The sequence below is a fragment of the Orcinus orca genome, chromosome 10, assembly GCF_937001465.1.
Source record: "Orcinus orca chromosome 10, mOrcOrc1.1, whole genome shotgun sequence".
Taxonomy (NCBI): domain Eukaryota; kingdom Metazoa; phylum Chordata; class Mammalia; order Artiodactyla; family Delphinidae; genus Orcinus; species Orcinus orca.
In genome coordinates this window covers 1,856,697-1,882,065 of record NC_064568.1, presented here as the reverse complement: position 1 = coordinate 1,882,065, position 25,369 = coordinate 1,856,697, and the positions used below count along the sequence as shown (strand labels likewise).

The 25,369-nt window shown below is 54.2% G+C and overlaps 1 protein-coding gene and 1 long non-coding RNA gene across 7 annotated transcripts in view; one reads left to right on the top strand and one right to left on the bottom strand.

The window, feature by feature from the left end:
* Positions 1 to 61: 61 nt before the first annotated feature.
* Positions 62 to 22,377, top strand: LOC105748818 (uncharacterized). 3 transcript variants are annotated; one of them, XR_007469898.1, is made up of 4 exons: positions 62 to 994; positions 10,760 to 10,901; positions 18,981 to 19,098; positions 22,050 to 22,377. It is a non-coding gene; the product is annotated as an uncharacterized LOC105748818 (long non-coding RNA). The 3 variants fall into 3 exon arrangements; XR_004479367.2 differs by lacking the exon at positions 62 to 994 and having other exon boundaries at positions 8,125 to 10,901; XR_007469899.1 differs by lacking the exon at positions 62 to 994 and having other exon boundaries at positions 8,125 to 10,960.
* RAB7A (RAB7A, member RAS oncogene family) overlaps positions 22,001 to 25,369 on the bottom strand; it is a 93,729-nt gene continuing 90,360 nt past the window's right edge. For all 4 annotated transcript variants that reach the window (XM_033414051.2, XM_004284340.3, XM_033414050.2 and 1 more), the window contains one exon: positions 22,001 to 23,375. In XM_033414051.2, coding sequence (XP_033269942.1) covers positions 23,280 to 23,375 — 96 coding nt within the window. In that variant the 3' untranslated portion in view covers positions 22,001 to 23,279. The remainder of the gene's footprint in view (positions 23,376 to 25,369) is intronic.

The following is a 25,369-nucleotide window of genomic DNA, read 5'->3' as shown; positions in this document are numbered from 1 at the left end:
TCCGGGGCCAGCGCCAACTTGTGCTTCTTGGAGCCCCTTCCCCGGCCGCTGGCTTCCCAGACCGCGCCTCCCCGGCGCCGCCGCGCCCGCCGCCGTGCGCCCCGGACAGGGCCCGAGCCTGCGGCGTGGCGGAGAGGCGGCCCGCGCCCAGGGAGGGCTCGGCAGAGGGGAACGGAGGGGCGCACCCTAGGCTGCGGGAGCGCGAGAGGAGGGGGGCACCCCGTTTAGGGCCGAATAGCGCGGGCCTCCGGGGAGGCCCCGCGGCCCGGAGCTCGGCGGCAGTCAGCCAAGAGTGGTCCACGGGCCCCCAAGGCCAGACCGCGTCCGGGGGGGCCCTGGCCTGCCCGCTAGACGCGCTTTAATTTGTCCGAACTAACACAGGGCACGCCCTCACGCGGTCGGCTAGGGCAGTGTGGAGGGAGCCGGGACGGCTTCGAGGGGGGTCTCCGCCAGAGTGCAAGAGGAGAGCGGATGCTGGCGCCCTTCTCTGCGCGCCCGGGGTCTCCTTACGCCTCGGGGGCCTGGGCAGGACGCGGGAGGCGGCGGAGAAGACCGCAGGTGCTTCTCTGGGGACATTTCCTAGCCGCCGTCCCCTCCCCCGCCCCCGCCCCCGTCGCAGATGCTACAAGTGCCCCATTTTATGGTGGGTGAGCAGCCTCCATCATTCCCCCCAAAGCCAAATGGCGGCTCCGGCTGGGAGAGAGGGAAAGGCCGCGGACTCCGGACGGTTTCCCGGAGAGGATGGGGGAGGGGAGTTGCTCCTCGTTCCGGGCCACACCCCTCCCCCTCCCGTGTGGGGAGCGCAGTTTAGAGCGGGGGCTCTCTCTCCGGGTACCACGCGGAGGCTTGTGCAAATCTGGTGGCCCTGCCGCTGGGTCCAGTATTGGGGGTGCGGAGGAGGCGCTGGACCATCTTTCTCGAAGCCAAAGGAGCCCCCACTTGGGGAGCTGAGGCCACGGGGAGACGCTCCGGGAGGAGGGCGGATCCCTTTGGGGTGAGTGATTTAGGCCCGGATCCTGCGGCCGCGGCCACGGCCACGGCAGGATAAACAGTTCCCTGAGGCCCGAGCATGGAGGAGAGGGGGTGGGACGGGGTGGGGGTTGGACTGGAGCTCCAGGAGTGAGAAGAGGTGCAGGCCGTGAAAGCCAAAAAAGCGGGGTGCGTTTCGGGCCTTCTGACCCCGCAGGCCCCCTGAGCGGTCTGTGCTTCCCCCTGTCACAGCGCTTGTCCGGCCCCCATTTGTTTTCCGACAAGCTGGGGAATAAGCCCCAGGGGAGAAGGAAATTGAGGTTGGTGGGGTGTTTGCGGGGGTCAGGGGCTTGAGCCACAAAAGGGGGCAGAGAGTACAGCCCGTAGGAGAGGGAAGATGGATCTCAGCCCGGGCTCCTGCAGAGAAGGCCAAGACCCTCTCCCAGGGAGGAGGGCCGCTTAGCGAGCCCAGCCCAGGTGACGAAAGACCATCCGAAGTTCCTAACGTGGGCGGGGGGGGGGGGGGGGGACACACGGGTCTGTGAGAGCTGAGCCTTGGGAGGAATGGGGAGCAGTGGCAAGGAGCTTGCAGATACTGCATGGCTTGAGCAAAGACCTCGGGTTCCGAAGATGCAGGGTGTGTGCAGGGTGAGAAGCAGCGAGGTGTAGACCCCGTGCCCCCGAGGGGTCTGCCTGGGAGGAGAAGCCCTGGGAGTGAGCAGAGGGTGGGTGTGCTGGGGGTGGGCGTGGCGGCCCTCCCAGGAGGACCAGGGCGCGCTGAGGTCGAGTGGGAGCAGGGGCGCCCACGAGAGAGCTGGCCCAGGGCCCCCGGGCGACTGGCACGAGGGGCTCCAGCTTGGATCTCTGAAAGGTCAAAGGGAGAGCAGAGGGTGATAGCCCAGAAGGACCCCCGACTGAAACCTGCCCAGCCATCGCCGTGGAGGGGGCCAGGTCGCTGGAAATGTGAATCTGCAGCTGGTTGCAGCAGCAGGCGGGGTGAGGGCTGTCTCCCCGGGTCATCGGAGGGGAAGGAAGGACGTGGGGCTGGCTGGAGAGGGAGGCTGCCCATTGGAGACAGAGAAAGAACGGTCAGAGGGGAAGGGACGGCCAGGCGTGGCTGGTGTCCTGGAAGCCGAGGAGGAGAGAGTTTCAAGAAAGAAGGGCCGGTCTGTCCAGTGCAGCTCCCTCAGAGCCGGCTTCTGAGACCCTCTGCCTGGACCCTGCCTGTTTCGCCTGGTGTTTTACTAAGACCTAAATGACTTCCAGGATTTAAAAATCAGGCGATTTCAGTAAAAATGCAGTCCAGATTTCAGATTTCCCTTTTAAAAATCTGAAGATTTGACCGGGGTGGGTTGGGGGGAGTGGGCAGAGGGTGCAGGGCCTGAGTAACAGTTCAGTGAAGGGTGCCGGGAGGCTCCCTTGCCCTGGGGGAGGCCTGGCCGTAACTGGAGGAGAGAAGGAATCAAAGCAGGGAATGGACACATGCAGGCAGGGCAGTCCACAGGGAGGACACACCGGCCCTGCTGGGCTCCTTGGCCTGCCCGGAGGCGGGTTGCCGCCTGGGGCCCAGGGCTCAGGGAGACTAATTCTAGGCTTGGGGAGTGGGCAGGGAGGTGATTTCCTCCCAGTGACCTCATGATACAAGTGGGGACACGGAGGCCTGGGTGGCAGTTAGCAGCTTTACCCAGTTCTCCAGGACGCTAGGCCTTCAGGGATGCCTCTTGAACCGAACGCGCCTGGGTAGCCCCCTGCCATCCTTCTAAGGACGTCACAGGTGGGGAAGGCCTCACGTGGCCAATGGGAAAATGCCAAAATATGGGAAAAGGAGCACCTGGAATTGGCCAGGGCCTGGTGGAGAGGGCCACCCCTTCCCCAGGGCCGGGGGTGCATATTCTCCCTAGGCAGGCTCCTCCAGTCCTGGGTTCCAAACACCATCCGTACACTGGTGACGCCCATTTCTGTCTCTCTCCCGAGTAACAGGCGCCGCGAACTGCCCACCGCTTCCCCTGGGATGTCTAAAAAGCATCTCTTCTGTGTCCTCGCTGAAACAAAAACTCCCCATTTTCTCTTGCAATCCTGCTTCTCCCCAAACGTGCAGAAAGCATGGGCCCCTCCTCATCTCTTCTTCCCTCTCCCCCCACCCATAGGTGCCTGTGTGCACTTCTCCCCCAGCCGCCACGCTTGCCGCCCTCCCTCTCCAGGCTTTTTGTTCCTCCCACACACCAGGGGCTCCCACCTTGGGCCCTTCGCACCTGCTGTGTGGCTAGCTCCTTTCACCCAGAACCCATTCAGTGCAGCCTCCAGGCCAGCCGGGCCAAGACGCCTCTCTGGGATTCCTGTCTCGTTACCCTGCTTTATTTTCTTCATAGCACTTAACGATCATCTGACCCTGTTTTGCCTATTTCTGGGGGGGCTCCGAGAGCGTAGCTGGGTCTGCCTTGCTCCTTGCCGGCCCCCAGCCCCGGGCACACCCTGCTTGGCGACGCAGCAGCAGGAAGGTGGACTCTGGGAGTCAGGAGCTCCCCTCCCCCAAACTCCCTGTGTGACCCACCTGCCTGGGCCCCGGGTGGTCTCAGTGTTGCCATCTGTATAAGGGGTGCACGCACAAAAGGGCAAACAGAGGCACCTCCACCTCGGAGTGTTTCTGACAGCCTGGGCAGGAGCCCCGGGCGGGGAGGCCCAGAGGGCTGTGGGGTCGCCAGCCTGCTGTAGGAAAGGCCCAGTCGGCTGTGGCTGGGCTGCTGGGGTAACAGTTAAGAGGCCAAAGGGTTTGTCTCCCCAGAAGGTGTTTTAAACCGAGAGGTTGGCTCCAGCCTTAGCCTGGGCTGGGCCCAGTTTGGGGTTTGAAATGTAAATAAGAGGCATTAAGTGCTTTTCAGTATTTAAGGGGAGACAAAGGGGAATTCACCAGACGAGGCTGTGGGGAGGTTGCCTTTAAGATGCAAATGTGTATTGTGAAGCCCTGAATGGGGACGTGGTGAGGGCCTCTGGCCCCTCACCCCCAGGGCTGGCGGTGGGGCGGGGGCGGGACCGCCAGGCGGGAGGCTGAGATCAAAGGAGCGGCCGAGTAGATGCTGACGCTTAGAGGAGGTGTAACAGGGGACTGAGCTGCCACCGCGTCCTGTCCTGTCCTGTCCCCGGGGCCCCGGCTGCCCACCACCTCTGCAGACACCCCCAAAGTGCTGCTGTCCTTAACGTGCAGGTTGTCAAGAAGGGACTTAGGTGCTTCTCAGTGTGGAAGGAGCCAGGCCTCGGCAGGACCCGCCACCCCCTGGCGCTGTGTGTCAGGGTCAGAGTGAGGGAGGCCCCCACTCCGGGGGACTGAGGACCGTGGGTGCCGAGTAAGGACCCCATCCTAGAGACGGGCCTGCAGTGCTGATCAGAGGCGCGGCGTGGAGAGTGGAGCCCATACCCTGGGACGTGAACAGTGGCTCGGCTCCAGGAGGGGTCCTACCACCTCCCTCTTCCGCTTGTGCCCGAGCTGGGGACCTTCTCCAGGACTTTTACTTTTCTTTCCTTTCATTTGTTCAAGTGCTGGGTAGTTTTTTCTTGGTGAAGTTATTTGTGGTATAAAACCCAACGGGAGTAGAAGGATGTGAAGTGAAAACAAAGCCCCCGCCCTTGGCCCCAGCTCGCGAGCTGTGCGCGCACAGGGCTGCGTGTCGCTGACTCTGGACACCGGGTCCACGTCCAGGTCGCCTGTCCTGATGGCTGCAGTGCCAGCCGTCTGGTCGTGTCCTCCTGCGGGGCAGGCGGGGCTGTTACTAGGGTGTTTCCGTGACTGTCCTTTGTTCACGAGCCCAGAAGTAGCCGCCAGATTCACTGTTATAAATCGGGTTAAGCCTTGCTGCCCCGCGACCGTGCAGCCCTCCGAGCGCCCCCTCCTCCCCGCACCCGCGTCCCCCATGAACGCGCATCCCGGCTTCTGTGACTCCACCCAGCCTGGCCTGTGTGTGTCCCCACCTCCCCGCCCCATTTCAGGCACCGCCATCCCCCCGCCCCCGTGACCTGGCCGCCTCCTCAGGGCTTCCCGACCCCCCCATCTCTTCTGGGCCGCGGCCACCAGCCTTTGGGGGTGTGAAGGGACGTGGCATCCTGCCCCCCTCACAGCCTGGCCCTGCCGTCCCCACCTTCCCCTGCCCTTCCTTTCGGCCTCTGCCCAGCCCAGCCTCCCCAGGGGCCTCCCCTGCAGGGGTCTCTGCCTGGCTGGGCCAGGTCTGGGGGGAGCAGTGGAGTTGGATGGCGTTTGGGCCCTTGTTTCAAGGACAGGGGAGCCGGCGACTCTCCTGGCCCAGGAGACGCGGGCTCCCGGCCCCCCTGTCTGCGGGGCAGGGGTCTCCTGGGACCCAGGCTGCCTGCTCCAGTGCCCCCCGGCGAGGGAGCCGGCCCAGTGGGCGAGGCCAGACTTGTCTTCCAGCCTGCGGCTGTGGTAGAGCTTGACATCTCTTCTCCAGAAGGCCCGGGGTTTGAGGCCGGAGGAGCCCGGGCGGGTTTGCGATGGAGAGACCATTTGGGGAGGGGCCCCGGCGACCAGGACAAAACGCTACAAAGAGAGAAACCATCTTCTATCATCGCCCTGCGGGGCAGAGGCGCCGACAAGGGAATCTTGGCTTTATCTCCTTTCTTACAAGTAGCCTCAGCTGTGGAGACGCTCCCGTGGGGGCCTGGGCGGGGAGGGGGGGACGCGCAAAGCCCTACAGGGGGCGAGAGCAGCCTGGGCCCAGGCGCCGGGCATCCACCCATCCCGTGCGGCCGGGGCTGCGTTTCTGCCTGCGGTGGAAAACCGGGACCCAGGAGAGACTGGGTAAGGTCCCCGGTGACCCCTGGCCAGGAAGAGATGGCAGAGCATTTGCTGTTTACCTCATTTCAAGGCGGCCCCCCCACCCCACTTTTTAGCACGTGGTCTTACACCACCTCTCGCTTTCTCATGCCTGCCACCCCCAGGAGAGCAGGGACCCGATCAACCCATGCTGCACGAGGCCTGGCACGTAGTAGGTCCTCAATAAATATTCGTTGAATGAATGAGATGGGAGTCAAACTCTGGCGGGCTTCCCGTCCCAGTGCGAGTCTGCGCGGTTCCAGGGCCGAGCCGAGAGCCCGAGGGGCCTGCGAGGCTCGCAGATGCTCATGTCAGTGTGACTGGTGATCCCGACATTCTCTCCTGGTCAAGAACAACTCACAGCTGCCCTGAGAGGCTGGGACTCCACTCCCTAACTGCCGTTGTCCGGGGGGGCTGCCACCCTCCAGCCCGGGCCCCCGCCCTCCCCGCTCAGGACCCTCCAGGGCTCCCCGACCGTCCTGCAGCACTCGGGCCTGCTGACCTCTTCAGACTTTATGTCCTGGCGCCCCTGCCCTCCCCGCGGCCTCCCTCCCAGAGCCCACTTCCCACCCCTGGTTTGACTTCCATCGGCTCCTTCAGTCCTGTCATCCTCATTCCTTTTCTCATAAGTTTTCTGTAGCTAAAGTATCTTTTGTTTTAGCATCTGTCCCCCACCCCCAAGAGCTTGTCTGTCTTGTGTAGCATTGAATGATGAGAATCTAGAAAGGAATCTAACTCCAAACTCAGGAGTTAGGTCCGTTAGGACTCAGAATTACATTTGTGAAAGGGGGAAACAAGCCACCAAACCAACACCTAGTCTAGAGCTCGACATAAACGGCTCTCCAAAAATGAGTTCCCTTACTTTATTTCCCTCTAATCAGATATTAATTCCTGAACGCTTTGGGACCGTCGATGGATCCAGTGGGAAGGACCCTTCGACCCTGTCTTGTGTCCTGTCCCCACCTTACATGCAGAAGCTGAGGTCCAGAGAAGATGCAGGGCTCACAACGTGCCACTGGATTGCGCTCCAAGTCTGATTCCTAGTGCAGGGGTCTTGCCCTTCCTGACACTTCATCTGTTCAGTTAGCCAGGGCGGGGGGAGGGGCAGCAAGGCCAAGGCTAGGTCCCAGGATGAGGACAGGTGTTCGCCAAGCTCCAACCTGGTTTGGGTGCAGAAGTCTTTCCATCCGGGCCAGGCCCCGGAGCCAGGGAACGGCGGAAGGGCAGCTGGAGGAGGCCCAAGCAGTCTTGAGGCATCTAAGCTCACTCTGGACCTGCCTGTTAGGCGCCATCTGCCCCAGAAGACTGAGAAAGCCTCAGAGTGGATCTCCCTGTTGCCACATCTTCACAGAGGCCAAGGTTTTCTCAAAGCCCCCATTGGACCCCATCAGATCCTGCCCACCCCTCAAACACGCGGGCGGCTTCCCATCACACTTAAGATAAAATACAGGCGTCTCCCCACGGCCTTATGCGGCTTGCCTTCCTGTCCCTGCCCTGGACAGCCGGCCCACCCCACGCGGTGTCTTTGTGCTGCTGTTCCCTCCTCCTTGGACTCTCAGGCCCTATTCCTTCTTGCCAGTCAGGTGAGTAACACCTCAGGGAAGCCTTCCCTAAACACCCCGTCTGAAGTAGGGCCACCCACCCCCATCTTTCCCCATCACTTTGACAAGTTTTTCTTTAAAGTGCTTATCACTACTTGAGCTTTTGCATTTATAGCCTAGTCTCTCCTCCCCACCTGGAGTCAGCTTGTCTGGTGTGTGGGTCACCGAATTCTCTGTACTTAGCATACAGTAGATGCTCAATAAACATTTGTTTGAATAAGTGACAGAGAAAGGGCCCTCACAGGGAGTACAGAGATTCGGCCCGTTTTTTCTGCCCAAGGTATTAAACTGCGCGCCTGGAGAGCCTGGGGGTTAGGTCCAAGAAACCACCTTCCCCTGCCCTCCCCCAGACCCTAGGCCTTCGACAAGTGAGCAGTTGGCTCCAGTGGAGGAACTAGCATTTCAAACGGGAGAGAGGTTGGGGCCTTGGGGCAGCTTTCTGTGTGGGGAGCGGGACAGTTCTCGGGAAGGAACAGTCTTCACCCTTAGGGTGAGTAACGACCACGGCCGGGGTCAATCGCTGTGGAGGGGACTGAGCGGAAAGGGTCCCCGGGATGCTCGGGAAGGATGCTCGTCTCTGCGTCAGGGGGAGCGGGAGCCGGCGCCCAGCTTCTGCGTTTTCGGCTGCCCAAGTCCCCTCCGGGTTTAAGGGCCGCGCCGCGTGGTCTCACCCGCGTCCCCGGCCCTTCCGCGCTCGCCTCCCTCCCGCCTCGCCCGTGCGGCTGGACTGCCCGGCGGGCGTTGGGCGCGCACCCCGCCCCGTCTCCATGGAGACCGCTTGCCAGCCTCCCAACAGCCCACCGGCTGCGCGGCCCCGGGGACCAGACGCGCGGATCCTCAAGCCCGGAGACGCATGTCAACACGGGGACCCCCCAGACCCCCTTCTCGACAGGCCCAGGAAGGGGCGGGGGGGAGTCTCTCGTTTAACAAAGGGTCGATGCTGGGGCAGGTTTGGGAAAAGGAATTGACCCAAAGCCTGGAGAGCTTGGACCCCTGGGTCCTGTTGCTGGTCCAGGACCTGCACTGGAGCTTTCCTGCCACAGGTCCTCCTGAGGCCTTGCCAAGGTTTCCCTGGGGTGGCACCGAGGCCAGACCCCAGGACTTCGTCCCCTGGGCACAGATCCCTCTGGTCACTCCCCACGGGGCTGCACTGGACGAGGCTCTGAGATGAGGTTCTGTGAAGGACGCTGCAAGACTCCCCCCGACGCCGCCGGGCAGCCACCAGGGAAGGCGTCCCGCTGTGGGGACCGCTTGCCCCCATAGATCCCAGCCAGGCTATGGCAGAAGCTCTGCAAAGCTGACCTTGGTCTTTGACCTCTGCCTGGTAGACTCAGAGAACAGCCTAGGCCACATCTACGCCCGCCAAGGAGACCAACTGCTGGTTTCCTCCCAAGACCCGCACCCTGCACAGATTTTTAGATGTCCACAGCCCCAGTAGAGGACTGGCTAACCTGAAAGCTGACTTCTCCCGGGATATGGCCAAGTGACCGCTGGTGCACACCTGACCTGTCACTGCACCAACCACTAGAGCTGGCTTCCAGAGTGACCTTTTAACTGGTCCTCACTGGCCACTCCCGATGCTGCCTTCAAGGCCTGTACAGTCGGCACCTGCTGGCCTTTGTATGTCAGGAATCCACGCCACCAGCCCCTGTGGTGACACCGGACACTGGGGACCAGAGCTTTGCAGATTTGCCTGATGGTAAACCACCAGAGATCTGTCCTCGTGTGGAACCACCACACTGCACACCTCTGTGCCTTTCTTGTCCACCTGTCTGGGATGCTTTTCTATTCCAATTTTGTCCCAGGAAACAAAAAAAAGTCCAAACCAAAACAGAAGACAACAAAAGCATTAATTAATTTTATCTGTCCCGGTGTTCACAGACTTACAGGCCTACCTGGCCAGGTAGAAAATATCAATGAATGAGATGGTTTGCGAGGGACTGGTGATCTGAGGGGCACAGTGCGCCCATAAGGGGGCAATGAGCCCAGCGCCCGCTGCTATGCCAGGTAGAAGGCAGGCCCCGGGCTGCAGAACACTCTGAAGACAAGTGGCAAAACGACATTTTTTTAGTCTATAATCTCTTCTTCTCTCAACATTATTCAAAATTCAGATTAAAAGACTTCCCTGGTGGCACAGTGGTTAAGAATCCGCCAGCCAGTGCAGGGGACACGGGTTCGAGCCCTGGCCCAGGAAGATCCCACATGCCGTGGAACAGCTGAGCCCGTGCGCCACCACTATTGAGCCAGCGTTCTAGAGCCCGCGAGCCACAACTACTGAGCCCACGTGCTGCAACTACTGAAGCCCACACGCCTAGAGCCCGTGCTCTGCCATGAGAGAAGCCACCGCAATGAGAATCCCGCGCACCACAACGAAGAGTAGCCCCCGCTCGCCGCAACTCCAAGAAAGCCCATGCGCAGCAACGAAGACCCAACACGACCAAAAATAAATAAATAAAATTAAAAAAAAATTAGATTAAAGAAAAAATTGTAAGAAGTAAGACAAGGCACGTCTGCAGCTCAGGGTTGACCTGCCTGGCTTGCTAGCCTGGACTTCAGCGCAGATTCAGCCCTGTCTGCCCGTGATCTTATGAAAACTCCACTTAAGCCTGCTGTGTGCAGACCCCCTGGACACTGTTCTTTGCATGTGCCTGAGCCCCAGAGATCCCTCCGTGTTACTGGCCGGCTGGGGGCTCCTCAGGGTGGGACCCTGCCTGGCCCAGCTCCCTCACCTGCTTCTCCCTGAGGAGCAAGGGCTGCCCAAAGATTCTTTACCAAACTGATCCTGCAACCAGTCTAGAAGGAGATGGAGAGGGAGGTGGGGGTCTCTGGGCCTCTCAGCACCAGGTGCCAGGCCAGCCGCGGGGTGCACTCTTCCTGCTTTGAGTTTGGCCCCAGACTTGTGAGCCGACTTTCTCAAAAGCCCCTCCCACCCCCTGGACCTAGAGGTCAGCGTGGAAAGAGCAGCACAGCAGCTTGGCTTCCAAGGCAGCATCCGCGCAGTACTGAGATTCCCAAACTCAGCCCTGAAAATCTGCACCTCGTTCCTGGCCCCTTTCTGGATGGTTTATGTGCTACCCCGCGATGTGCACTTGTGCGTAAGCCAGCGCCCTGCTCTGGGGCCCCAGCGGGCAGCTCAGGGCCCTGTTGCTCCGGGGAGCCCTGGGCGCCTCCAGGTCCAGGTGTGACTTCCCAGGGGGACGGTTCCTGCGCACAGTGAGGGGCGTGTGACGGTAGCTCCTCGGGCTTCAGGCCTTGACTGAGAAGGGAAGGGGGTTTCTCTCTTCCCCTTTCCAGAAACGTACAAAACAGAAGTAGAAACCAACTGCTGTGCCCTCTAATACTTGTCTGCTGCCAACCCGTCATCTTGCAGGACCACGGACACTGGAACACGATGACCACGGTGACGCCGGCTCCTTTCCTAGTTCCCTAAGGAGCCTTGGGCCACGGCCTCTGCTGATTGGTCACAATCCAGAAGAGTGGTTCTCAACCTGGCTGCACACTCAGATCACCTGGTGAGCTTTAAAAACTCCCAGCGCCTTCTCCCAGGACAGTGAAATCCACAGTGCCAAAGGTAGAGCCCAGGCATGAGGATTTTTTCTTCCAGTTTTATTGGGATATAATTGACGGGTACTAGGATTTCCGTGGGGGATGGGGGCATTACCAGAGAAAGAATGCCTGCCTCGGGGCAGTGGAAACGCTGCCCTGCCCCCAGCGGGAGGAGGTGAGCCCTGGGGCTCCCTGTGGTCCAGGGGGCAGGCTTCCCAGCTTCTGGGATGCCAGGTGGGTGAGAGCCACTCCAAGGCGGGGGTGGGGGTGGGGGGGGGGTGGGCGGCAATCTGAGTCTGGGGCCTTTCTCGGGGGAGGGAGGGGTGCCTGAGGGGGTGTTCTTTGGCCCCCTCTGCCTCCACCTCCTTCAGGTAGTGAGGCTGGCAGGCCTTGCCCACTGGCTCTTTTAGGGCTTGATGGCCAAAGAAATTAGCCCCACACCACTGCGGCCTCCCACACCTTGGAAGAAGCTCGTGTTCTCTATATACACGGGGGAGTGGCAGCAGAAGTCGAGCTGGCCGAGCTGTCTCGTGTGCGGTGTGGCTTTGTCCACGCACGGGCCCTCCTGCCGAAAGGGCACCCCGCGCAGGGACATCACAGAGGATGGAGGATGTTTGCGGGCAGAGGCAGGGGCCCCTGGGGTTCTGTGAGGCTGAGCTCTCTTTTCACGTTTCGTGAGCTGCAGACACTAATAAGTGCCTTTGACTTCTTTAGCTCGGCAGTTTCCTTTTTTCCCCTTTTTTAAAAACAAAAATGAAATGCACGTAACAAACTTTTTACCATTTTAACCGTTTTTAAGTATACAGTTCAGTGTCATGACATCTATTCATAATGTTGTGCAACCATCACCACCGTTTATTTCCAGAACTTTTCCGTCATTGCTAACAGAAACTCTGTACCAACTGAAGAGCAACTCTCCATTCCCCCACTGCCCACAACATCTATTCTATTTTCGGTTGATAGGATTTTTCCTGTTCTAGCGCCTTCATCTAAGTGAAGTCATACAATATTTATTTTTCTATGTCAGGCTTATTTTACTTAGCAAAATGGCTTCAAGGTTCATCCATGTCACAGCGTTATTCAGAATTTGTTCCATTTTTGTGGCTGAATAGTATTCCGTTATACATATATAAACCACATTTTGTTTACTCATCATCTGTTGATGGACACTTGGGTTGTTTCCACCTTATAGCTATTGCAAATAATGCTGCTATGAACTTGCTATACGACCATCTCTCTGAGTCCCAGCTTTCAGTTCTTTTGGGTAAATACATAGGAGTGGAATTGCTGGCTCATATGGTAACTCTATGTTTAAATTTTTGAGGAATGACCAAACTATTTTCCACGCAGGCACACCATTTTACATTATTTCCATGTGCACAAAGGTTCCAATTTCTCCACATCCTTGGGAACACTCATTTTCTGTTTTTTTTGGGTGTTTGTTTCTTTTGTTTTGGTTGCGTTGGGTCTTCGTTGCTGCGCGCGGGCTTTCTCTAGTTGTGGCGAGCGGGGGCTACTCTTGGTTGCGGTGCGCGGGCTTCTCATTGCGGAGGCTTCTCTTGTTGCAGAGCACAAGCTGTAGGCGCGCAGGCTTCAGTTGTTGTGGCTCGCGGGCTCTAGAGCACAGGCTCAGCAGTTGTGGCGCACGGGCTTAGTTGCTCCAGGGCATGTGGGATCTTCCTGGACCAGGACTTGAACCCGTGTCCCCTGCATTGGCAGGCGGATTCTTAACCACTGCACCACCAGGGAAGTCCCTTTTGTTTTGTTTTGAATAATAGGCATACTACTGGGTGTAAGGTGGCTTTGATTTGCATTTCCCAAATGCCTAGTGACATTGAGCATCTTTTCATGTTCTTATTGGCCACCTGTGTATCTTCTTTGGACAGATATCCAAGTCTTTTGACCATTTTTATTTATTTATTTATTTATTTTTGCGGTACCGCTGTGGCCTGTCGCGTTGCGGAGCACAGGCTCCAGACGCGCAGGCTCAGCGGCCATGGCTCACGGGCCCAGCCGCTCCGCGGCATGTGGGATCTTCCCGGACCGGGGCACGAACCCGCGTCCCCTGCATTGGCAGGCGGACTCTCAACCACTGCGCCACCAGGGAAGCCCTATTTTATTAATTTTGACGCTATCATAAATGGAATTTTTTTTTGGATTGTTTATTGTTAGCATATAGAAATGCAGCTGATTTGTGTGTTGATTTTTGTATTCTGCGATGTTGCTGAAGTAGTTTATCATCTCTAGTTATATCGTGGACTCTTCAGGGTTTTCTACATATAAGACTGTGCCATCTGTGAACAAAGATACTGTTACGTCTTCCTTTCCAATTTGGAGGCCTTTTATTTCTTTTTTGCCCTAAGTGTTCTGGATAGAACTGCCGGTGCTCTGCGGAATGTGGTGATGGAAGGGGGCACCCTTGTCTTGTTCCTGACCTTGGGGAAAAGGCTTTCAGTCTTTAACCGCTGAGTATGATGTTGACTGTGGGGTTTTCATATGTGGGTTTTATTATGTTGAGGCAGTTTCCTTCTATTGCTAGTTGACTCAGTGTTTGTTTCACAAAAAGGGGTTAAAGTTTTAAACACTGGTAACTGACACCTACCATGACATTAGTTTCAGGTGTACCGCTATTTGTATATACTGTGATCACCACAGTAAGTGTAGTCAAATCCGTCACCATACATCGTTACAAATTTTCTTTTTCTTCTGATGAGAACTTGTAAGGTCTAGTCTCTTAGTGAAACTGCAGGGACTGCTTAGTTAAATCCATTTCACCTGTAACCTGCCTTGACCCATCAAGGCGGTTTTAATTGTTGCTACAAAAAGACCTGCGTGTCCTCCACGCAGCCTAACAGTGTCCGGAAAGCCCAGAGTCAGCTGTACCCGGTTAGAGCTGAGCCGGTTGAAACCGGTTAGGACCGCCGGCCCTCCAACTGGGCCTGCGCAGCTGTTCCCGGGGCGGCCTTTTGAACCTGCAGAGGCCGGGGGCCTAGCTCCACCGGCTCACACCCTTCTTCCATCACTTTTCTCCGCGCCCCCCATGCGCAGACCCCGCCCTGCTTCCTTATTCCTTATCCCGAAACCACCCGGGCGCCCTGCCTGCCGTGGCGTCTGTTCTCCTGTCTCCTCGCTCGGCTTTCCGACCTCGGCATCTCAGCTTGTGGCTTGCCGCGCGTCAGGTAAGACAGCTTGTTTCAGCAACTTTGAAATATGCAGTCGAATATGACTAACCCTGGTCGCCATCCAGGACGTTACATTCCCAGGACCAACGTTGTAACCGGAAGCCTGGCCCTCTTGACCCATTTCACCCCCCACCCCCGAGCCCCACCGCCCACCCCCAACCCCCGCCAGCTCTGGCAACCTCCAGTCTGTTCTCTGTGTCCGTGGGTTTGGCGTATTTACTTATTTTTAGATGCCACATATCAAGGAGATCATACAGTATTTGTCTTTCTCTTACTTCGCTTAGCCTGATGCCCTAAAGTCCATCCACGATGACATAAATGTCGGGATTTCCTTCGTTTCTTACGGCTAAGAGTCCATTGCATCCGTGGACCACATCTTTATCCGTTTATCTGTTGATGGACACTCGGGTTGTTTCCATGTCTTGACTGTTGTGAATAGTGCTGCGGTGAACATGAGGGTGCAGCCGTCTTTCGAGTTGTGTTTTCACTTCCTTCAGATAAATACTGAGCAGTGGAATTGCTGGATGGGTTGATAGTTCTATTTTTTTAATTTACTTGTTTGTTTTACTTTTTCACAAACCCCTGTGTCGAGGGCCGATTTTCAGTAGATCGCGGCGAGGGAGCCGCTCTGCTGCGTTCGAGGCCCGACCCAGAAGCAGCTCGTCTGCAGACGGTTCAGCTCCAGGTTCCCCACAAACGTGCGGTGCATGATTCTGTTATTAATTTTTGAGGAACCTGCATACTCTCTTCCACTCCCACCAACAGTGCACAAGGGTTCCCTTTTCTCCACATCATCAGCAACATTGTTATTTCTTGTCTTTGATAAATAGCCATTCTGACAGGTGTGAGGTGGTATCTCATCGTGGTCTTGCCTCGTTTCCCCGATGTAGTGACATTGAGCATCTTTTCAGGTACCCGTTGGCCATCTGTGTGTGTCCTCTGGAAAAATGTCTCTTCAGATCCTTTGCCTGTTTTTATTTTTTTTTTTGCGGTACGCGGGCCTCTCACTCTTGTGGCCTCTCCCGTTGCAGAGCACAGGCTCCAGACGCACAGGCTCAGTGGCCATGGCTCATAGGCCCAGCCGCACCGCGGCATGTGGGATCGTCCCGGACCGGGGCACAAACCCGTGTCCCCTGCATCGGCAGGCGGGCTCTCAACCACTGCGCCACCAGGGAAGCCCCTTTGACCATTTTTAAATTGGATTGTTTGTTCTTTTGCTTTTGAATTGTATGAGTTTTTAAATATATTTTGGATATTAAGCGCTTATCAGCTGTATGATTTGCAAATATTTTATCCCATTCAGTAGGCTGTCTTTTCATTGTGTTCATGGCTTCCTTTGCAGAAACTTGCTAGTTGAATTTTTTCAAATGCTTTTTCTGCATCAGTTGAGATCATGTTTTTTTGTCTTCATCCTGTAAATGTCGTGTATCGATAGACTTGAGTATGTTGAATCATCCTTGAATTCTAGGCATAAATTCCACTTGGACATAGTGTATAATCCTTTTCATATGCTTTAGCAGTTTCCGTTTTTACAGCGAGAATAGCCAGAGAATCAGTGACCTGACAGGATTCTCATGATCCCCAGGGTAACCTGAGTTGATCTCAGAGTTGGAGGATCCTATCCCAGCGCCAGAAATGGGGGATGGCAGGCAGTTTCCCTGTCCTTCCACAACCCCTGGACAAGACAACCCCCAAACAGTCCTTTCCAGGCGTGGAGGGCTGACTGGAGAGAGAACCAGGGTCTTTTTTTTTTTTTTTGATGTGGACCATTTTTTAAAAGTCTTTATTGAATCTGGTACAATACTGCTTCTGTATCATGTTTTGGTTTTGTGGCTGTGTGGCATGTGGGATCTTAGCTCCCCCACCAGGGATCGAACCTACACCCCCTGCATTGGAAGAGGAAGTCTTAACCACTGGACTGCCAGGGAAGGCCCCAGCGTGCTTCTCTGAACTAACAGCCATGCTGGCTTCTCCAAGTAGAAGCAACAGATACAGATACACGTGCAGACCCCAGTTCAGCCAGTTGGCTTTCCTCCTCTAAAGCGAGGGGTTTATTACAGCCCTTACCCTTCCTCCCCTCTGGCCTAAAGTAGGGACTCAAGGTTCGCCCATGAGCTAGACTAGACCCTAAGTGGTAACGTACTTCCAGCGCTGGCTCCTTTCCCTGGAGCTCCGGCAAAATGGCGAGTGCCCAGCGACAGGGGCGGTTCTAGCCCTGCAGTGCCAACTGAGGCAGGACTCCCGCCAGCGAGCTCGCTTCTCCCCAGATGTCAGGAAACTCGGGAGACTGAGCCTGCCTGGTGGAGCAGCGCCTCCATCGCCTCGTTTTGCCACACACCAGGGCTCCGGCAGCACCAGGTGGCAGTCACACGCTTCTTGGCCAGCACGTGCAAGTGACACTCACAGGGAGAAGGCAAGTGTGCAACGCGGTGGGTGCTCCAGGGCATGAGGGATCTTCCCAGACCGGGGCTCGAACCCATGTCCCCTGCATTGGCAGGCGGATTCTTAACCACTGAGCCACCAGTGAAGTCCCATCAGAGAATGTTTTGTGTATGATCTCTCCTAGGAGTTTTATGGTGTCATGTCTTAAGTCTTTAAGCCATCTTGAGTTTATTTTTGTGTGTAGTGTGAGGGAGTGGTCTAACTTAATTGATTTACATGCAGCTGTCCAACTTTCCCAACTCCACTTGCTGAAGAGACTGTCGTTTTTCCATTGTATATTCTTGTCTCCTTTGTCAGAGATTAATTGAGCATAGGTGTGTGGGTTTATTTCTGGTCTCTCTTTTCTGTTCCATTGATCCGTATGTCTGTTTTTGTACCCATAAAACATTTTTTTTTTTTTTTTTTTTTTTGCGGTACGCGGGCCTCTCACTCTTGTGGCCTCTCCCGTTGCGGAGCATAGGCTCCAGACGCGCAGGCTCAGCGGCATGGCTCACGGGCCCAGCCGCTCCGCAGCATGTGGGATCTTCCCAGACCGGGGCACAAACCCGTGTCCCCTGCATCGGCAGGTGGACTCTCAACCACTGTGCCACCAGGGAAGCCCCACAACACTGTTTTGATTACTGTAGCTCTCTAGTATTGTTTGAAGTATAGGAGAGTTATGCCTCCTGCTTTGTTTTTTCCCTCAGGATTGGTTTGGCAATTCCGGGTCTTTTATGGTTTCATATAAAGTTTTGGATTATTTATTCTATTTCTGTGAAAAATATCTTGGGAATTTTGAGAGGGATGGCATTAAATCTGTAGATTACTTTCGGTAGTATCGCCATCTTAGCAATATTCTTCCAATCTAAGCGCATGGGATATCTTTCCATTTCTTTGAATCCTTCTTAATTTCCTTTATTAATGTTTCGTAGTTCTCAGGGTGTAAGTCTTTCACCTCCTTGGTCAGGTTTATTCCTAGGATTTTGGTTCTATTTTAGAAGTTACTTGTTTTTTCCATTCCCTTTCTGATATTTCATTGTTAGTGTAAAGAAATGCAACCGATTTTTTTGTCTTGTTTTGTTTGGCCTCACCTCGTGGCATGCATAACCTCCCCAATCAAGGATGGAACCCATGGCCCCTGCAGTCGAAGGGCTGAGTCTTAACCACTGGACCACCAGGAAAGTCCCTGCAGCTGATTTTTGAATATTAATCTTGTATCCTGCTACTTTGCTGAATTCATTTACTAGATCTAGTGATTTTTGTGTGGAGTCTTCAGGGTTTTCTATATACAGTATCATGGCATCTGTACATAATGAGCTTTACCTCTTCCCTTCCAGTTTGCATAACCTTTCTTTTCCTTGTCTGATTGCTGTGGCTAGGACTTCCAATACTATGTTGAATTGAAGTGGTGAGAGTGAGCATCCTTGTCTTGTTTCAGATTTTAGCGGGAAGGCTTTCAGGTTTTCACATTATATTGGCTGTGGGTTTGTCATAAATGGCTTTTATTATGTTGAGATGTGTTCCCTCTATTCTAATTTGGTAAGAGGTTTTATCATGAATGGATGCTGAATTTTGGTTTTGCTTTTTCTGCATCTATTGGGATGATCATTTGGTTTTTGAGTTTTCTTTTGTTAATGTGGTATGTATCACATTGATTTTGCAGACGTTGAGAACCCTCCTTGTGAACTTGGGTTAAATCCCACTTGGATTCAGACTTGGGATTGTGGTGTATGATGGTTTTTTATGTGTTATTGGATTCGGCTTGCTAATATTTTGTTTGGAATTTTTGCACCTATATTCAAAGATCCTGGCCCGTAATGTTCTTTTTTATGGCTGAGTAGTATTCCAGTGTGTTTATGTACCACGCCTTCTTTATCTATTTATCTGTCGATGGACATTTAGGTTGTTTCCATGTCTTGGCTATTGTAAACAGTGCTGCAGTGAACACTGGGGTGCGTGTGTCTTTTTGAATTAGAGTTTTCTCTGGACATACACCCATGAATGGGACTGCCAGCTCATATGGTAGTTCGATTTTTAGTTTTCTGAGGAACCTCCATACTGTTCTTCATAGTGGCTGCACCAACTTACATTCCCACGAACAGTGCAGGAGGGTCCCCTTTTCTCTGCACCCTCTGCAGCATTTGTTACCTTTAGACTTTTTGTGTGTGTGTGTGTGTGTGTGTTTTTTGCGGTACGCGGGCCTCTCACCGCTGTGGCCTGTCCCGCCGCGGAGCACAGGCTCCGGACGTGCAGGCTCAGCAGCCGGCTCACGGGCCCAGCCGCTCCGTGGCATGCGGGATCCTCACAGACCGGGGCACGAACTCGTGTCCCCCGCATTGGCAGGCGGACTCTCAACCACTGCGCCACCAGGGAGGGAAGCCCTAGACTTTTTTTTTTTAAGAACAGCTTTTTTTTTTTTTTTTTTTGCCCCCACACATGCAGGATCTTAGTTCCCCGACCAGGGATTGAATCTGTTCCCCTTGCAGTTGAAGCATGCCGTCCTAACCACTGGACCACCAGGGAATTCCTGTGGACTTCTTAATGATGGCCATTCTGACTGGTATGAGTAGTTTTGATTTGCATTTCTCTAATAATTAGTGATATTGAGCATCTTTTCATGTGCTTGTAGGCTATCTGTATGTCATCTTTGGAGAAATGTCTATTAAGGTCTCTGCCCATTTTTCTACTGGGTTTTTTTTTGTTGTTGAGTTGTACAGGGCCACTTTCAAATGTGAGGTCAAGTTCTTGCTTATGTGAAATTCAAGGAGGATTGAGGCCAGGTGATTTTCAGGGCACAGGTTCAAGGTTAAGTTCAGGATCAAGCTGAAGAGCGAGGCACAGAACACGGGACCAAGGTCAGGTCCAGGTTAGTCTGAAGCTTACCAAGGCTGCTTCACGGGGATTACGGTCAGGAGCGTCCCGGTATGAAGGACAAGATTGCAGTTGAGAAGTTCAAGGTTAAAGTCAGTTTCTCAGTGTGAGACACTGGCAGCATGATCTGGGCCAGGGGTGAGGGTCAGTTTCAAGGTCAACTTCAAGATGATCAAATTCAAGGACCAGTTCAGCACTGACTTTGGTTAACGTGCAGCATCAGGAGGGTCATTCCAAGGTTGTAACGTAAGTGTGACACAGGGTCAAGTTCAGGACAAGGTAAAAATCAGGGCAATTCACAAGGAACACATATCCCTAGGGTGAGAGACTGGATCAGGGTCAGGCTCAGGGTCAGTTTCAAGGTAAACATCTGGTGTGAGGTGAAGCAGGAAGTCACCTAAAATTAGGACATCATGTGGTCAGGTCATTCGGAAGGCAAAGACGTGCCAACACCAGCGTGAGGTCCAGGAAGATCTTTAGGGTCGTGACAAGGCAAGAGGTTCAACCTGAGTGTGTCTGGCTGAGAAGCAGGGTCTGGGTCAGGATTAATGAAACAAGGTGAATATACTCAGCAGTATACTTTCACCTCAACAGCAAGCTCTTGCTGAGAGCCTGAGCCAATTAGGATGAGTGTAATTAGTGTAATGGGGAGAATCCGTATTACTGTAAGCAGCTTAGTCTCAACCACTGCAGGTCAGCGTAAACCGTGATGGACCTACGTTCAGCTCTAACCAGTGCTACTAGATACGTGCAGACAAGCTTGGCCTCAGGCATTCTTCTCAAAGATAAAACCTTATTGCTGGTTAGTGTTATCTAACATGAACGGAAGCAATGCAACACACGTTCATCTAAAGGCACTTTCTTACTGAGAGGTAGGAGGAATTAGGACCAATCTGAATAGAGGTTTTGATAAGAACTCCCATCAGTGCAACAACGTCAGTCCCAGACTCCTTACAGCTTGTTGGAGTGAACTGAACGCAAGCGCAGCGATGCACGTTCACAGGGCGACTGGGTTTGCATCAAGCTGAGGAGTACTACTGAGATGAATCTGTATCCGTGCAACAAATCATTCCCATTCTTCTCAAAAGTAACTTCCTCTTGTTAGAACAAACTGAGATGAATGTAAACACAGCAGCACACATTCGTCTCAATTCACATTCTTACCGGGAGGCACAGCAAATTCAAACGAACTCAACTGTGTTACTGAAAAGAATCTGCATTAGTGCAAACACTCCAAATCCCATTCTCCTCAAAAGCAAACCTTACTGCTTGCTGGAGCAAACCTGTTTCTCTCAAAAGCACGTGCTGATGCTGACTCTTAGTAGGAGTGTGGGAAAAGATGCTGTATTAGTGCAGAGTTCAGTCTCAGCCTTACTTCTTACTGTGGAGAAACCAAATCTAGGTAAGTGTAGCTGTGCGTACAGAGTTTAGGTAGATAAGGTGAGATCAAGGTCGGCCAGCCATTGACGGGACATGGTGTGGACTAGTCTCAGGCTGGAGAGGAAGGCTGTCATGGGAGGTAGGGTTCAGTGTTAACTTCAAAGTTTGAATATGACAGGGTCAGGAGGAGGGTCAGATTCAAGGTCATTTCAAGGGGGACCATGTTTAGGATGATTGTCAGTGACAAGACGAAGCTGAGCACAGAGTCAAGGTCGGTTAAAAGTCAAATTTCGAATCAGCTAGCTACGGCTGGGATCAGGGCCACAAGGTTATGTTCGGGCTCATTTCAAAAATAAAGCAGGTCAGTGTAAGGATGGTCACCAGTTTTAGGGCATGGCTGAGGTCAGAGGTCAAAGTCCATTTCCACGTCATGTTCAGGGTTAGGGCGAGAGGGACCCGCTCTGAGAACGGCAGCCTGGTCCACACAGCACGGCCCAGCACGAGGCCGCCAGCTGGGAAGGACTGTGCTCCTCTTGAGGCCAAACAGCATAGCCACCAAGCCCAGCCCAGGGTGCGGGGCCGCAGCAGGGGTAAGCCCCGCTGGCCGCGGCGGCACTGTGGCTGTGAGCTCCTGAGGACGCTACTTTACACGTGAAGTCCGGGCCAAGAGCAGCGGGGGAAAGACACGACTGAGGGGCTTGAGAAGTGGACCCAAGTAGAATCCAAAGGCTACGTCTGCAAAACCTACACTGTCCTGCTGCGGGAAACACGACTAGTTCGTACAGTTGGCTCTGGGCGGCATCTACTCAGTCCCGGCTGTTGCTTATCTATGTTGGAACATGGGGCTGGTGCTGCCAGGTCTTCCTGTCCTGATCCAGAACTATGTGACGGTCGACCATCACAGCATTAAAAACAAGGCAGCACAAAGACCGAGTGACACTCCCAGGCTGTGCGTGGTGGTCCATGGGTCCCCAGCAGCTCGTGGTTGCTCCTCTAAAGGGACAATGCTCTCTCCATGCAGGGTCCCCCCCCAATACTGTGATTAAAAATGCAAAAGACAAAAGCCAGGGGCAGGTATGCAGGGCTGGAGAGGAGAAGGCCTTTCTGCCTCAGAGTCCTGCGGGCCCAGAAAAAGCAACGGCAGTGATTAGCTAACAGGGTCTCTCCTGAGCCCGAGTCTGGAGGGAAAAAAGACAGGGCGAAGACAGATGGTCTTTGTTCTTGTTACATTTTATTGGCATCACGTTCATCTCTTTACAGAAGAACTTGGCCCACACCCTAGAATGCAGGCCTCTGGAGAGAGGGAGGTGCTCTGAGAAGCAAGCTACAATGCGGGGCAGGTCCTGGGGGCACAGCTGCCTGGCTCCACACCCAGGACACAGGGAAGGCATGGCGGGTTGTACTGGGAAGAAGGAGAGAAGGTCTGCTCACCTAAGGATGCCACAGCCCCGAAAGGAGCACCTTCCAGAACAAAGGTAAAGTCCCTAGGACAGGTCTGGTAGGATTTTCCTTTTCCTTTCTCTCTTGTACGTGGATGCTGATCTAATAAGGGAGTTTCAAAGTGTGGAGCAGAGAAAAAAAAGAAAAATGATAGTTTTATATTTCTGAAACAGCCGTTTCTCCATTGCACACACCATGGTATTATGCAAATCAACCTCTTGGAAAAATTTAGATACAGAAGGGAACTAGACAGTTTTCCCCCTGGAGAGATGAAAAGCTTTTTGGCTCCTAAGTCTTTGATTAAAAGGCGTACATGATTCTCGTGTCTACTGTACAGGATACTGCCTCCAGCTGGATTTCTGAAATCTGAGTGGCTAAACACTCTGCGATCCAGACAGGCTTCACCCTCCATCTCTACGCCTGCATCTCAGGACTTAAACACGTAATCCAAGAATTTCTTACACTAATTTATACATTTTTAATTGGTTGCATATATTAACATGTACTATAAGATTCTTTTCTAAGAAGCATTACATAATAAATGGATACTGTAAAAAGATTTGATTAGTTAAAAGTAACAAGCATTAACAGATACATACAAAACTCAGCCTGATCAGACTGGGTGTGAGCCTGTAATGAAGCGCAGGGCACCCGCCTTCCCAAGTGGTAGCCTTCACGGGGGTGGGGGGGTAAAAAGACCACAAGACAAGTTAAAAAAACCAGAACTAATTAGACACAGGTTGACTGTAAACAGTTCTCTCTCTCCAGTGGACAAAAAGAAGTCGTCTCCGAGGCCGACTCCAAACCGGAACGATTTCTACAGCCGGCCCGTCCTGCTGCCATCTGAGGGCTGACGCAGGGACCCCGATGGAGCCGGCACAGGCCTGGGCTGTCGGGTGTGTGTGTGCAGGGGAGACTGTGTCTGGGGGTTCTTTTGGCAGCTGGATGTGAGAGATGACTGACTGTGTGGAGGGGAGAGGGGCTCGTGGTGGAAGGCCTACTTGTGTTCTTGGTGCGCGAAGGACTCTGTGCTCTGCTCTCTCTGCCGCTTCAGCAGCTACAGCTTTCTGCTGAGGCCTTGGCCCGGTCGTTCTTGTCCAGTTTGATGGGCTCGGGGAATTCATTGTACAGCTCCACCTCCGTTTCCTGGGCAGGGAGAGAGAGACAGGCTGGTTAGTCCAGGCTCGGGGAGACTCCCGAGCTCAGCCCGGGCAGATGGGGGGCATGGGCACGGAGCAGGCCCAGCAGTGCAGTGAGGGCCCTGGCAGAAGGTGCTCGAAGCCAAGTGAGCGGAAGATGGGGCAAGGTGACACTGAGTAGGCAGGCAGGACACGGCCAACGCGCCCTCCGTGTGACGTCAGCCTGGGGGCCGCCGCCTGCTCCGAGGCTTCTACCAACGTCTGACAAGAAGGTAGACGCTCCCGTGGCCTGGATTTGGCCGCTCTGAGCCAGCATGTCCTCAAGGTTCCTGGGCGCTCTTCCTGGGCGCTCCTCCGGCCCCCTACCTGCTCTCATCTTTCTGGACTCAGGGTCTAGCTTCCTTTTTGTATCTCCAGATCTGCACACGCAGAGCCCAGCCGAGGACGGATCCCTTTGTCTGGTGGGGATACAGACTGGGGTCAGTTCAGCGGGCCTTGCGCTGATGAGCATGTCTCCAGGGAGGAGCAGCCTTCTACTTCCTGATGTAGAGAAGTAATTTGTCACTTAAACACTGAGCACCTGTGCAGCAGGAACTGTTCAAGGATTCGGGAAAGCAGGGACTGGTTCTATCCATCAGAAGTTCTCTAGGAAAAATCATTCCATTCACAATTGCTATAAAAGTAACAACCTCTAGGACTACATATTTTAAAAAAAGCTCTGCTGAACACAGCAGTGTGCGTGTGCCGTGTTGTTGGGTATATTCAAAAGTTGCCAGCCGCCACCACGCCGTGATTCCAGGACACTTCTGTCATCCCCAAAAGAAAGTGTGCGCCATGGGCGGCCACCCTGGACCCTATCTGATGCCCTCAGCCCTTCCCACACACTTAGCTACTTCCTGTCGTAACAGAGTCCTCACCGGAGATCGGATCTGCTGGCACCCTGATTATGGGCTTCTGCCTCCAGAGCTGAGAGAAAATAAAAGTCTATTGCTTTAGCCACCCAGTCTGTGGTATTTGTTAAGGCACCCAGAGAGACTAATTCCAATCAGAATCTCAATAAGGTCTTATTTGGAGGGAGGGTGAAGAAAGAAAAAATGAATAAAATGAACCAAAAAGATAAAATTAGTGAGGGGAGGCCTGCCTGATCAGGGGTCAGACGCAGAGTCAGTGAAATCAAGATGGTCCAGGCAAGGAGCAGGCAGACGGCCAGGACAGACCCCAACGTATGTGAATACTGCATACTCAACTAAAAAATTCTCTATGGCCAAAGGAATTGAAAAAATCCACTGCAGTAACAGGTGAAGTGAGGTTCAATTCAAAAGCGCTCCTGAGCACTGCGGGGTCCCACGGGAGGGCTGCCTACAGGCTCTGCCGTGGAGAGTGTCAGCGGAGCTCCAGGGGGAGGCCCACAGCGCGCTGGCAGGAACTGAAGGATTACTGCTGTCCCTGGGAAGCCAGGTGGCGCTTGCCCGCAAAAATACACACACCTTGCAGTCTAACAATCTCACTCCCAAGATGCCAGCTCGCCACTGTAATGAGGCTCTAGGGACAGCAATATTCAGAGAGGAAAACTCCAACAGTGATGCCAGCAAACAGGGAACTGGTGAAAAACGACTCCTGTACAGCCCGCAGGCCAGGTGCCCCGACTGCTGAGAAGCACGCCTTCTGTAAACCTGCTCCCAGGAGCTGCAGAACCACCCTGCCCTCTGCAGCTGCCACGGGCCCTTTGCCTCCGACCGCACCCCTCACCTGCCCACTACAGACGACTGACAATGCTGGAACCTGCCTCAATGCACTGGCCCCAACAGAGCTGCTGAGTCACAAAGTCTTCAACTGGCCCTTGCCAACAAGAAGCCACTGTTATTTCGGGGGAACAACTGAATAAATAAAGAAAAAAAATGTAGGAAAACTTTATCCAAGGAACACAATTCCTAGAGCCCGCAATCTCTTACAGCTCAGATATGATTAAAAAAACCAAACAGGACCTCCCTGGGGGTGCAG